Raw genomic sequence first — 15336 nt, forward strand, 5'->3', positions numbered from 1 at the left:
CGTGTGTGCGTGTGTGCGTGTGTGTGCGTGTGTTGTCAGTGCCACTATCATATTTTCATAAAGAGTTAAGTTCAGTCGAAACGAAAAAAAAAATATTGTGAGAGTATTACAGAAAAGTGTTTAAAATGTGGACAAATACATGATGTTATGGACGTTATGAAATTTTGTATAAACTGCGAACATAACGATCACAAGTCTCAGATAATAAAAATTGAATTTCTTGGTCGCAGACAAATCCTTCTGAATAAACGCCAGACTATTTCTCTTTTTATAGTTAAAAAACTTCCCACCTTCAAATCCCAAGCCACAATTACCAGTTCTGCTCTATATATTGAGCGGAGACATACATTAGCGTGGCCCTCTTTTATTTGATTTTGTTGATAAATTATCTTGACTTTGATAGACTGATAGCAGTCGAAATGTCAATATTATATGCTTTTAAACGCAATTTCAAATATTCAAATATTTCAAAAACTTCAGTAGTATCTCTATATAGGATAAAGACAGCTAATATAAAAATAAGTTGTTTCGAATTTTTTATTTGAACAAGAACCAATCTCTACTCACAATCCTCATTATATTAGTAGTTTTCTATCAAAATTGTTAGAACCATTTTTTCTAAGATCTTGTAATATCAATGAAAATTTTATTGGTGCCAAGCAAGTTGAGGAGATGGATTGTGTTGCACGGTTCTTGAAATACAGTGTTTTCTAGCCACACTTGCGATTTTATTTTTGGAAAATAATTTCTTGGAAATGTTGATTCCCATGTTCCTATTTTCTGTGATATCTGTTAGTACTTTGGATAACCGGTATCTTTTCTTCTGTATCAAATTTTTGACAGTATTCACGTGGTTATGATGCTCTGGATTTGTACCAACTGTTTTTAATTGATCTATTTCCGAAGTATCCAGAATTGAACGAAATGCTGAAATTGCTCGAGAAACTCCTATCTGAAAATAATATATTGTCACTATTATATTATTGTACATCAGTACCAGTCAAATGTTTTAGTTTTAACAAAGTCTTTGCCAGCTAGTTTATGACCGTTTTTGTAGTGGGAATGTGGCAAAATTTAATACTAAAATGTACTAATTCTAATATATTTCCGATACCTGTGTAATCATCTTCAGGAAATTGATTAGTTGCTTGCGGCGTTTTAAATTTAATTGTTTCTTTTAATAAACATTCATTGAAAGCAATCAAACTGGACAAAAAGTCAATTGTTTGATGAACTTAATATCTCACTTCAATTGCTGATCGCAATAGGAGATTGAGACAGCTCAGTCGTCTTATTTGTTGTGATATTACAATTTTTGATATTGGAGGACGGATGAAGATGTATTAAATGATAGTTTGCGAAAAAAGGATTCGGGGGTATGAGGTTTCTAGGAAGACGTTAAGAAGAATTTTCAGGTTCTGTTGTGAAAAATGGTATTAGCAATCCTCAATGCTCCATTTTTCATTTGTTTTACCAAATTCATTTTTATAGAATGTTTATTGAAAAACACGGTTTCCTGTACCAATCTATTACGAATAGAATTATCCAATCTAAGAATAAATCTCATGTCAAGAAATGGTGTGGAATGGTTGGTGTATTCTACTTATATTGTGAATTGGATATGTAGGTCATAGCTGTAGAAAGTATCTAAGATTTCGTCCAATCCATTACTAGGTACAGAGAAGATAATGTTATTAACATATTTCTTAATGAAAAAGGGTGTGAAGTAAAGCACAGGGATAACCATGTCCAATACATAGTCCACGACATTGGATGCCAGGATAGGTGACATCGAGGCAGCGATTGGTGTACGAATGGTTTTTTTATTAAGTTCATTATTAAATATATGTGTTATTAAAAAGAAATGTTATTAATTGTAAGAATTGATTGTTATTTATACTGCAATGGGTACTGATCTCTTGCCATTTTTTATCAACAGATCTTAGGCAAGCTTCTAAATAGATATTACTGAAAAGTGAAACGACATCTAGGCTAGCCAACACGTGATTGTCTGAAAATTTTATGTTATTAAATTGATTCAAAATATCAAACAAATCCTTTATAAAATATTCATGATTTTAAGTAATTATACGATTCAGTTAAAATATCTATTACAAATTGCTCAATTTCCGTTGGTGTCCCAATGTAGGCTACAATCGGTCTCATGGATTAAGTGGGTTTGTGGACCTTTGGGAAGGTGTAAAATTTATGTGAATACCATTATAGGTATGTGTTTTCTTACTAGAGTCATCGATTTGTTTGTAAATAGTGATTTAATGAATTCGTTGCCTTTTTTTAGATAGAAGAAGTGGGATCAGATGTGAGTTCAATATAGGAACTAATGTTTATAATTATATCTTTGGAGATATTAAGATAGTGGGATTTCTCCATAATGACAAACATATTACCCTTATCTGATTGTATTAAGATTAGGTTGGGTTTTTTATGAACTTTTTAGCAATGATGTTTGTCTCTAGCAATAGTTATAATATCTCTTTCAGGGAGATTGGATATGGATGAGGTGATCTTTTTTATCAGTAATGTATTTTGTTATACTATGTTCAATAAAAAATTTTGGACCTAAAACTAAATATTTCAATATATCATAAGGAACGAAAATATTCCACATATTTTATTTTTTATATAATTGATCTGTGCGTCATGTAATGTTTGGAATTTGTTGATATTTTTGTTTTTTACCACTTACTATATTAAGAAAAGAGGATATTTTGATAAAGACTTGAAGGAAAGTCGAAACGTCAAATTTCATCTTCCTTTAACAAATTATTGGAAGAAACTAATTTTGAAACAGAAGGTCTGTTCTGTTTTAAAATTAGTATTTTTCAATAATTTTTCAAAAGAGCGATAAAAATTCATATTTTGACTTATTTCTGTCTCTTTCAAAATATGAAATTGACACTGACAATTTGTATATTTATATTAATCAATAGATCATCTACATCATAAATATCAAAATAAGAATAAAATCAAAATAGGAATTTGATTTGATAAGAAAAATGATTTTTTCCTTAGATCTTATATCTCAAATAAGTGTCAGTAATCAATTGAATTATTTTTAGCTTTATTAGAATTCACAAAATAGAGCTATGAATTTTACTCAAATTATTCAGATCTTTTCTATCATTTATAACTTTTTTGTTCTTATGAATGTGAACCATTTCTAAAAATTCTCTTTCACGTGTATCAGATTCCGTTCCAAGAATTTTTGAATCTTTATAATTGAATATATGTTTTTTGATATTTCATGGTTCGTTAATGCAGTTTTATTCTCCTTGTCGTATTGATGACGTTTTAGTACATTTTTTAAATACTGAGTTGTCTGCCCTATGTAGACAGCGCCACAATTAGTGCAAGGCACTTGATATATAATATTACTTCTTTTGTTTCTTGCAGTCTTAGATTTTTATTTAGTGAAATATTTGAATAATTTATCATGTCCTTTATGACTTATACTATCATATTTATTGAAAAAATTCGATAGTTGCTGAGATAGTCCTTGTACATATGGTAACGGAAAATGTTTTGGTGTTTCGTTCCAGTTTTGCTCTTCAATTAATTGTTATATCTGTTTATCCTTTTATTGAATATGTTGTTCATAATTTTGTCCGGATAAATGTTATTGTGAATTTCATAGAAGACATTAAGGAAATTGATTTTATTATTTTGTTCATATCTACATATCGGATCGCATCGTGCTAAAACACTTGAAATGGAAGCTCCTATTGCACAATCATCAATTTGTTTGTATATTTCATTTCCATCCACACTCGGTCGAACTGAACTGTCAGGCTTGTGCAGCTTTGGTAAACCATATATTTTAGAGTAATGCATTTAGAATTTTGCATCTGCTAACAGAATAAGAAGTTGTTCTTCCCAAGGTCGAATTGGATCATTATTTTGTTTTTGATAAGAATTCGTATGGTCTTGTTTAGTTGTCTTATCGTTTAATCATTTCATTATTATAATATTCTGTTTTTCTAATAACAGTTTTATTGGATTCTCGTTATTTAGATGATTGGTGTTGTATTCAGTATAACATAAGATATTTGTCACAGGTAATTCTGTGTCTCTAGATATATTTTGTGCAAAATTAGGACATGAAGAAAAAATTCCTCCACTTCATCTGCTATGACAGTATCAGTTAAATTTTTCGATCCCTTATGATTTTATTTCATTTTATTTTCAGCAATAGGCTTTTGTTTTAATATTAGACTCTAAATTTTCTCAATATTTATCTCTTTGCATTTATTGAAACGTGATTCAGTTCTTTCTCGACATCTTTCATCAAATTTTTGTGAAATATTATTCGCTAAAATTAGTTGTATAATTTGGAGTTTTTGGAAGCAGATAAATCTAATAAAACTGTTATTATGGAATAAGATCATTATTATTGAAGGATGAGATGATTAAACGATAAAATAACTTACAAAGAAATTAAACAAACATCATTACTAAAAAGTTTATAAAAAACCCAACCTAATCTTAATACAATCAGATAAGGGTAATATATTTGTCATTATGGAGAAATCCCACTATTTTAATATCTCCAAAGATATAATTATAAACATTAGTTCCTATATTGAACTCACATCTGATCCCACTTCTTCTATCAAAAGAAAAGGCAACGAATTCATTAATGGATGGAGTAGAGCAATAATCTCGATCCTACATCCTTCCATCCTGCTCAGAATCTGCCTCGGATTCGTCGCTTTCATAGCTGACCTAATGTTTTTTATATTAAGCGCATGTTGTCGTTCGGTTGGGTCCCTCGTGATCTCCGATTTTAACAACGTCATATCTATCATTTTCTTTAACCTTACCAATTTCGTTTGGGCTCTAAAAATTTTCTCTTTAATTTTGGATCAGATGTAACCTAGGTTCTTTTTATGGCAATCAAATTATTCTTCCTATATACATTTGCCTTCTTTCTCTTTAAATTTTAACCTCCTTTCTTACTTTCATTTTGCACTTTTAATATTTGTTCTTTACCTCTTTTACGTATTTCATCCCTTTCTTCATCAAATTTCCTTATTATCGCCCCTTCTATCATTTCTTTAATTTTAACGTCTTCTTATTTTTCATTTTAATACCAACTAATACTTCGACCTATGCCTCGCTGATACGTCGAATTTAAGGCAGTCTGTACTTTGTCAACGTATTTGTATCACTTTCCTGGGTCTTCCAAACTGAGTTTTGTCAAGACGGGTATAAGGGCCCTATTTACCCTTTCCACTTGCCCATTACCTCGTGAGACTCCACAAGTTGTTAACACATGTTTAATATTTTCTTCTGGCAATATGATTCGAATTCTTCAGAACGGAAGGCGGATCCTCTGTCAGATATTATCCTTGAAGGGTTTCCAAATATTTTACGTTATTTTTTAAGACAACATATCACTTCTTTCGTGGTGGTTGATTTTGTTAGGTAAAGCCACAGAAATTCGGAAAACTCTACTACCACAAAATGTGCTAATAATTATTGTTTGTTGACTTCATTGGTCCTAAGTAGTCGACGTGATACGTCTCTAACGGACCTTCTAGCTTTTGTATAGGATGAAGCATTCCTTCTTTCTTTCCTTCCTTTTTATTTTCTAATATACAAGATATACAGTTATTTTTAATCGCTTCTATTTTCTCTTTTAGTCTTGGTATGTAAAATTCCTTGTTTACTACTTCTCCTGTCTTTTTATTTGAAAAATGTCCTATCTAGTGGGATTTCGTTATTATTTCAGTCTGCATGTTCTTTGGAACGACAAGTAATTTTAATCCATTCTCGTATTTATACAATATATCATGGTCTAAATAGAAATCTTCATACTCCGTTGGCCTTAACGTGCTCGACTTTCTCTTGTGCTTGTCTAATTCTTTGAATGATTCCGCATTCTGTAGCAATTGTCAGTACTACAGGATTCCTACTAAGAGAATCGACGTGAGCTATATGTGTACCTCGTCTATGCTCAATTTCATACTGGAATTCTTCTAGCATCAGGGCAAATCGTGCAACTCGTGTTGTGAGGTCCCTTTTTGTGAATGCATTACAATCTGTAACTATTTTAAATTTCGTTTCCAGCAAGTAGACTTTAAATTTCTTCACACTTTTAGTAATAGCAAGTACTCCGAGCTCATAGTTTGTATACTTCATCTCTGCAGGGGTCGTCTTTCTACTCATGTAGTATATCCGATGCAGCTTCGAATCGTCATTAGATCGCTGCAAAAGGTATGCTCCATAACCATGTATACTCGGTGTGTAGTTCGGTATAAGCTCCTTGTTAATAATTATGCAACACCGGTTCACAAATATGTTTTGCCTTTAAGGTTTTGAATGCTTCTCTTTGTGGTGATTCAAATTTAAATTCTTCGCCTTTGTGGAGTGAGTCACTCAGAATCTTTGTGATATAGGCATATCCAGCAATAAACTTTCTGAAATATTCGGTTAGGCCTAAATATGATTGGATTTATTTCTGGTTCTTCGGCTCTAGAAATTTCTTGATCGCTGGACTTCTGGCTTGCTCTGGTTGGATTGTTCCGTTACTTACCATGAATCCCAAGAATTTTACCTTGGTTTTCAACAGCTGGCACTTTTTCTTTTTTATTTCTAGTCCATGTTCTGCAGCTGTCTTTAATACAAGTTTTAGTCTTTCTATCCCCTCCTCTTCGTTCGCACTTAAGATGGTAACATCGTAGTATATAACATATAACATATAACGTAGCAGTCAACTCCCTGAAAATACGATCGATAAATCGTTGGAAAACTGCTGGACTACTACACATTCCAGAAGGACATTTCATAAACTCGTACTGACCATTCGACGTTACAAAAGAAGTATATTTTGTGCTGTTTGCTTCAACAGGTACATGTAAAAATCCATTTTTCAAATCTAGGGTGCTGAATATACTTGCTCGCTGTGTGCTGTCTAGGACATCTTCGACAAGGGGAAGTGGAAATCTATCGCGTATTATATTTTTGTTCAATTTGCGATAATCGCAACAAATTCTGGTTCAGCCTTCTTTTTTTCTCACTAGTACAATAGGACTAGCGAAATCAGAAAAACTCGGATTGATTATTCCATTTGTGCACTATTCACATGCACTCCAAACTCTTCGACTAATCGTTTTTTAAGCTCAGACCAACTTCTGATGCCATTTTCAGATTGTATAAATAATTTAGCCAGACCTCGTAAGCATTTCTTTGCGTATATGAGTTTTTGTAAATCACGGTGTGTCTGAACCAAAGTTAAATGAAATGGCTCAACACTTTGGAACTTGCTTCAGATATCGAAAGTAGATTACTTATAGGTCATAAAAAATCTATTTCCAAAATAACCTGTGTAGCCCTTTTCAAAAAAAACTGATTTAAAGAAAAAAATTTTTTTTTTCATTTTATTGACCAGAAATAAATAAAAAACTAATGAAATATCTATCAAAAAATGCTTATTATTATTATTAGTATGAAAACTATAAGTACAGCTATTACTATTCTCTTATTACATGGTTAATAAAAAATTAGAAAAAGTAAATAGTCTTTTTCAAACATGAAATGCATTATAACTACATAGGGCACTTAACAGTTTTGTAGAATACTGAGGGTTTTGCACATCAACTTTAGTTTTGAGCCACCAAGCGTTGAAATCGAAATGCACCGATTCCATTGCTTGTTCACTAAAAAATCCAAGCCCACTTTGAGTTTTGCGGCAGAACTGTTCAACGTGAAAAAAAAACGGCATGAACCTTGGGAGTGATGTTAATACCTGAAGATATATAGCTGTTTTTGAAACTTTGTATGCACTTCACGTAATTTTCATCTAGACTTTTTCCAAAACATGCAGAAACTACATTATGGAAAGTAGCGAACACTTGTACGTATTTTAATACAGCAAGATTTTTAGAACTCCGCAAGACGTCAACATTTTGTACGCATTTCCATTGAACCCCGAACCTTGGTGTGTAACTTCACGCTGAACGTGGCAAAATTCAGCCCAAGATTCGGCTTCACTTTGACATTCTTTTAACATGTGCGTAAAAACAGTATTTACCACAGCAAGCATGAGATGCAGTTCTGGGGATGGAATTATTTCCAGGAATGTTTTATCTCCAGATGCTGTGATTAGAGGGGGGTGGATGCAATTAAAATAATTTTTTGCCAGGCTCTTCAATCCTTTTCCTTCAGCTAACCACTTTTCATAATTATTTAGAACATTTTCCCCAGTTCTTAAATCACCACAGGTGTGAAGCTCGTTACTTTTTGCGTAACAGTACGTACATGGGTATGTGCTACTGTGTGCCATAATACCTACCAAAATGATTGCCAATTTTAGATCAGTCGCTATGGGGCCATTCAAAGGACTAATATTCAATTCTGAAAAAAGTTGCTGCACATTTTCATAATTTTCTTGAGCTTGTGAAACGGCTGCTAAGATAAATAATCGCTTAACACCAGAATCCTTGAATTTATTTGCTGCAATTCCTGTTTAAAAATAGACTACATCGTCATATAAAGCACTTTAAATAGAGTTGAATTTCGTACCGTATAAAAGTAAATAATACCTTCAATGTATTTTGCTCGCTTCTTATTTGCACTTTCAAATTCCATATTTGATTTTGATTGTACTGAAAGGCATATTTTTAAAAATCCACCTCCTCCATCAATACCTAACTTCAAGTGGTCTTCTGATAAATTGCGCTCTTGTCTCACATACTCAACAAACTCTGGCACATCATTGCAATAAACTACAACTAAAGGAGTATTCGAAACTTTGGTAGTGAGCTTCTTTTTCAATCCTGGTTCAACAGCTTTTCTATTCTTTGTACCGGCTCGAATGGAAGCAGCCAATTTCAATGTGTCTCGGTCACTCAAATTCATATCTGTTTTCATAGTTAACAAATTATCAGAGGACAATGATTCATTTTTTGAAAGTGAAGTGTTTGTTTTGCCAATAGTGATTGGAAGTGGGCGTCCATGCATTTGTGATAATTTTAACACTGGCGAAGACTTTTCACTACCCTTCAAATTTTCCTTAACTTTAATTTTTAATACTTTTGAAAGAACTTGAGTTTGTGGTTTTTCTGGAATCTCTAACATCAAATTAGAAAGATTTTGAACAAGAGTCTGCGAGCCACACTTATGTGATTTGCCTTTACCAATGAGAGCGTAACATGAACTACATAACTTTGTAGATTTCGATTTTGAAGTATTCTCTAAAATGATGAATATAAACGAAAATAATCAACCTAATTCGTTATAAATGAACACAATATTTACCTGTAGTTCCAGTTCCAGAAAACCAGAAAACTTTCAGGTTTACTACGAGCTATTTCACAAATCTTGCATTCACATTTTGACCTTGTACTCTTCAGTAATGGGAATTGTGTCAAATCTGGATTTTTCATTTTATTTCCTCCAGCTTTTGCCGCAAACACATATCTTTTACAAGTACAACATAAAGCTGCAGGTAAATTATCCTCATCACTGTAATTGTCAACTAAGTCTTGCATATCAACTTTCAACTGGTTTTTTATAACAAACATTTGCTTATGTTTTTTAAAACATAAAAAGCACACTTTATTATGATTTTCACTATGACTCAAAGCGTTTTTAGGCATTCTTTATTTTCACGATTAAACAAACGTTGAAGGCAATATTTCTAATCACTCTATTCTACTATGAATATATGACTAGAGCTCAAGCTTTACTGCTTGAATCGAATAAACAAGCGAGTTCGAGTCACAAAGTCAAATCGACAACGCCGGCGGCATATTTTCCGATCATTGTTTACATCGGAAGGATTGGGTGCAAAGCGACATTGAAGCATCGCGATCATGTCAATATACATTTCATGCTCTATTAACAATTGTTACGTACAGTATGTGGTTTATATTTAAAACGTGATTATTTATGCTTATATGTTTCTGTAAAATAATTCTACTTATATTTAAAAATTTTTTATTTGTTTGTGCTCAATAAAACGAAAAAAAAATTTTTTTTCTTTAAATCAGTTTTTTTTGAAAAGGGCTATACAGGTTATTTTGGAAATATATTTTTTATGACCTATAAGTAATCTACTTTCGATATCTGAAGCAAGTTCCAAAGTGTTGAGCCATTTCATTTAACTTTGGTTCAGACACACCGTGAAATCGTTCCAACCCGTAATTTCTGCAACTTCTTCAAATTCAAAATTCCACGTCTGAATTGGATATTTGACTTTGCCGTCAAAACGTCTGATACGTCTTTTACATCCCTGAAAACTGATGCAAAGCAATCTCGTTGTCCGCTGCCAACATCTATATTCTCATCACTTTTCCTTCTCGCTTCATTTTTACGCCTTTCCTCGCTTATTCGCCATTCTTCATACCGTCGTCTCTCTTCAAATTCATGAGTTCTTTCTACCTCACGCATATCCTCTAGTCTGCGTTTTTCTTCCTCTCTTCGTCTTCTATCATCTTCTGGTCATTCTTCAAATATTCGTCTTTCTCTATCTCTTCATCTTTCTCCATATAATCGTCCTTTTTCATCTCTTCGTCTTAATCCTGATATTCGTCTTTCGTCATAACCAATTATTTCTCATCTTTTCACCTTCGCTATTTAAGCCGTCTTCTTCGTCGTTTTCGCTATTTAAGTCGTCTCTTCGTCATTCGAACCGTCTTCTTCGTCTATTTCGCTATCTAGATCACCCTTTTGGTCTTCTTTATCAATTGGGCGAGAGAAGTTTACCAAAAAGGAGCAACTTGAAGTCGTTTTTGTCGTCTGTATAATTGAGCCCAAGTATTTGACAAACAGCAATTAGATCAGCTTTGGGTTATTCATTAAAGAAGAAGAATGATTAAATGACTACGTCCAAACGACATGCATCCAATGTTTGATATTTATCGGAAGCTTAGATTTGATAAGTTCATTCAAAAGGCAGAATCTTGTACTTATGCTCCATTTATCAAATCATTCAACTGCAGTAACATTGTAGAGTGCAGCATCAACCAAGTCGACTCATTCTTTGCAATGAACGAAGCCTTACTATACATTAAAGGATGTCTAAATGTACATGGTACTGGAGATGTAAAACTAGTCAACAATTTTGGTGCTTTTGTAACTTCAATGAAAGTGCACGATAAATGGAGGGAAACTGTTTGAGATCCCGGAATTGTTATTGCTGTACGTGCAATTTTTTGTTATTATAAAGAAGATTCACATCATTTGGCCATTGTTGGATGGAATACGTGGAAAAATGGAAAAATACGTCAACGTAAAAGTGTTGATGCTGCCGCTACTTGAATTGATCATGTTGAAGAGTTATTGACTTAATCCTCTTCAGTGGATATGTTGTTGTTATTGTTATTTGAGGTAACTTGAAATGCTGCTGCTGCTCCAATTCTTCGTGTGCCCAATTTATTTTGTAGTATACTTGCGGCGTTTTATCGTTGTTCGATGAGTGAACAAGATATATATTTTGGAGTTGTTTCATAACCGTACGTTTGTTTGTATGAAAAATAATATCTCAATTTAATGTGCTGATTTTAACAATAAATTCCTCAAGTCTACTTCTATAATCTACTGCAGATATAATTGAACTGAAGTATCTTATATATTCTACTAATTTTAATGACTAACCAGATAGCCGCTGTCGGGTATGCCAATACCCTTATCTGGCTATTGACATATCTTCCACCATTATCAACAAAATGCCTTTCTATTATTAAAAAAACACCCATATCCCGTATAGACGATACTTTGATGCCCATTAATTAATAGTGAGTCAAGAATGATTCATTGGAATTTCTTAGCGACCAAATGTCAAATATCACTTTGGTTATTTTGTTTATCAAGATTATAATTATATCAAGGCTCATTAGTTGCATTTTCCAACTTTTTCGGTTATACAATTTCTCGACTCATCTGTAATGTATTCGCTGCCAGGTATTCCAATACCCTTATGTCACTTGTTCGCTTATCAACAAAACGCCCTACCATTATCAACAAAACTCTAAGTCCCGTCGGGCGTTATCACCTCGCTTTTTTTAACCCCGTATTTCAATTTCGTCTACCTATACAATAGCCTGTATTTAAATTTGGTTGACTTACAAAACATGTACCTACGTTGTTCGTTATCACTTTGCAAAACACGTCTCGTCACCTCTTTTTAACACTCCGTATTCCAGTTTCGCCGTTATCCCCATACACGTACATATTCCAATTTTGCCGTTATCACCTTACACGTACGATCTGTATTTCCATTTTGTCGTTATCGCCTTACACGTTCGTCGACACAGGTCACATCCTGTATTTCTATGCTGCAGTTAGGCGTTCGTTAAGAACAAAAATTACGGTACTTCCGTCCCAGGATCTGTTCAGAGCATCTACTAGTATGTGTACCATCTAAAACACCGGTGGTACATATATTTCCCAGCCTCGACAATAATCCAACAATTGAAATTTTCACAAAATATTGTCATTTCTACTATATTTGACACTTTAAAGTAATAATTTACCCTTTTTGGGGAAAGAAAAAACTGATATTGGAAGGGTGAACAACACAAAAGCTCTAATTATCGTTTATCTAGGACCAGGAGCTCAACTGGAAATATGTTTGGTATTTGTGCAGTTGGAGAGATATTGTGCTCCAATACCTTGATTCCAACCAAGGAACTGCTCCATGGAAGAATGAATACATGGAAGATAAGTATAAGCACTGTTTCTAGCTGTATGCATGTATTGACTATTTATTCGTATAATAGCTTGCATAGCAGATGTTTTGATAAGAAAAGACTTACAAAGAACTACTTTGTCTTGGTTTTCCCGCTATATGACAAGCAATTATAAATATGCAGGAAAACTTTATGAAATACATATATTTAGAAGCTTTGAGCTTTTCTTAGAACATGAATAGAGAAAATACTCAAAAAAACTGACTTACTTTAACTAAAAAAATGACACAAAACATGATTAAAACCTATATAACAATATATTAAAGTTTATTTATGTTCAATTGGTGATAAAATATATTCTTAATGAGATAACATGTGCTCCAAAAATACTTGAAGAACCTTGTTCAATTATAAATTTTGTTCTTGAGTGCTCTTGACCTCTTTAACAGTGTTCTTCTTCTTTCCCACATTTGATGATATTGAAAAAGCATTTTCAATACAATTAGCCATTTCAGTATGATCTTGAGCTTCCCTTCTATTTTCTTGAAGTAAGAGATGTTTTCGGACTTTCCTCATATGTTTTAATTGATCCGAAATTTGTGTTTTCAACACTTTCCAACTCACCCTCTTCTATTTCCTGGCTGCAGTTATGTGTCAGCAAGAAGTTTGTGTCCCAGATATTTTCTTATTACTGCGAATCGGATTGTGATGCTAATGCGACATTTAGTTCTGAAAATAAAAATATTTAGAGAGTGCACAAGCAGACTCTATTTATTATAATACCTTCGCTTTACTGCGAAAGGTGTTTAAAAGGTCATGGAGAGTCCATTCGCCTCGAGTATTTAATCCGGAAGCCATGCTCCGAAGAACCGAAGGTTTTGAATTTATTTCACAAAACTGTCCACCTACTTCTGCATTATTTAGTTTAAATATGGGAAATTATTTTCAAAGGATGAAAACTAGTCCACTGACCTCTTTTGCCAACATTCACTCCTATAGTTTCCCAATCATTTTAGTTCCGAATCACACCGTCGAATTGGTCTAAAACTGATATCTGAAGCACTGAATATTTTATACGAACGCGTTCATCATATAGTTCGCGTTAATTTGGACATGAGAAAAATTGATGCAAAATGGATGCCCGAATGTTTGAATGTTGACCAAAAACGTCCTCAACACCTCAACAACCCAAAATGGGAGCAGTCGTTTATAAGAGGAGGGAGGGGCAAAAGCAAAAGAAGCATCTGCTATGTCAGTACCAAGTTGAGTTCTGTGGGACTAAGATAACATATAAAGAAATGGGGATATCCGGAAGCCGTAATCACAGACAGGTCAGTTCCGAGGCAACAATTTCTTCTTTCTCTTCATATTATTGTATTTATATGTTACTTGTTTCTCAATTAAAAAACAATTCCAGAAGGTTCAGTCGAGAATATTATAAATACGCAACCGAATCAATCCTACGGCTGTCTGGTTTACTTAATATCCTAGTATATGGGAAATTGAGAGCCCATTAGAGTTTCGAGGATTTGTTTGTAATTTTAATTATTATGAGAGAAATATGTATTATTAAAAATGAATGTCATCAATTCTAATATTTCCTTTATTGAGTTTGCAAATTTGACGTGTTACACCATTTCTATTGTAGAGCTGTTGGGCAATGAACTGTGGGAATACTGTATCTTTAAAATATTAAATAATTTCGAGGGAGTCTTCGATATAATAATAATTATTAGTCATAATTTTTGTCAAAATTTTTTAGTTAACCAAACAGTAACAGGCTCTTTTCGAGTTTTTATTGGCGTAGATGAACACGTGGGTTTACAAATTTTTTGTGACCAAATAGCAGAAATACCGTTATTTCCTGTTCATGTTTCTTCAGTTTGTTTCTCAATTTATTTGTCATTAAAAATTTTTTAATTAATTTTTCACCATTATTAGATGTTTCAAGCGTTGGATCATTAGTAAGTTCTTTATATGATATATTATTGTCAATAAGTTCTCTAGATGAATATAAATATTGCTGTTTCTCCATTATTACTTTACTTACATTACCTTTGTCAGATGATATCACTAGCAAATTTTGATTTTCGTTCAAAAACTTCTTGGTTATATGTTTTTTTGTATATAGAGATTGATTATGTTTATGAATATGGTTTCTTAGATATTTGAGCTATAACGAAAAAAGATATGAAATCAATATTTGCTTATATACTTCTAATTAAAAAAGCTTTAGTGATTAGAAGATCAATAATGGATATAAAATATATTTACATTTCCATGCTTGATTGAATGCTCAATTATGTCGGCACCCATAAGCTCAGTGTGTACATCCATTCTTATAGTTACAAAATGGTTGATAATTCCTAATAAAATGAATGTAGATAGGACTCCCCAACTTAGAAGGCAAAGTGCTGTCAAACACTGAACTCCAAACAGATGCCATCCTCCACCTGCATAAAAATGAATGGAGTCAAAATAAATGATGTATTTTAATGAGTTTTTAATACAAACGAAACCAAAATGCACAACTTTAGCTTGTTAGAGATTTGATATGTCAGATTTTGATTATAAATTTTGATGAATATAACAAAATATAAAATGTGGGGCACCGGTCTAATCCCAAGCAGTATGTGATTTTCGTATTGGTGAACATGTGGGTGTTGGAAAAATTAACGTTTGC

At 32.8% G+C, this 15336-nt stretch overlaps 1 protein-coding gene across 1 annotated transcript in view; it reads right to left on the minus strand.

Annotated features, from left to right (window-relative positions):
• Positions 1 to 528: 528 nt before the first annotated feature.
• The window catches only part of LOC130900287 (putative ammonium transporter 2), a 151913-nt gene continuing 137105 nt past the window's right edge, over positions 529 to 15336 (minus strand). The window contains exons 10-11 of the mRNA XM_057810800.1: positions 14928 to 15106; positions 529 to 952 (exon numbers count right to left, since the gene is read on the minus strand). Of these exons, the coding sequence (XP_057666783.1) occupies positions 647 to 952; positions 14928 to 15106 (485 nt within the window). The 3' untranslated portion in view covers positions 529 to 646. The remainder of the gene's footprint in view (positions 953 to 14927; positions 15107 to 15336) is intronic.

The sequence above is a fragment of the Diorhabda carinulata genome, chromosome 12 (genome assembly GCF_026250575.1).
Source record: "Diorhabda carinulata isolate Delta chromosome 12, icDioCari1.1, whole genome shotgun sequence".
In the NCBI taxonomy this organism is placed as follows: domain Eukaryota; kingdom Metazoa; phylum Arthropoda; class Insecta; order Coleoptera; family Chrysomelidae; genus Diorhabda; species Diorhabda carinulata.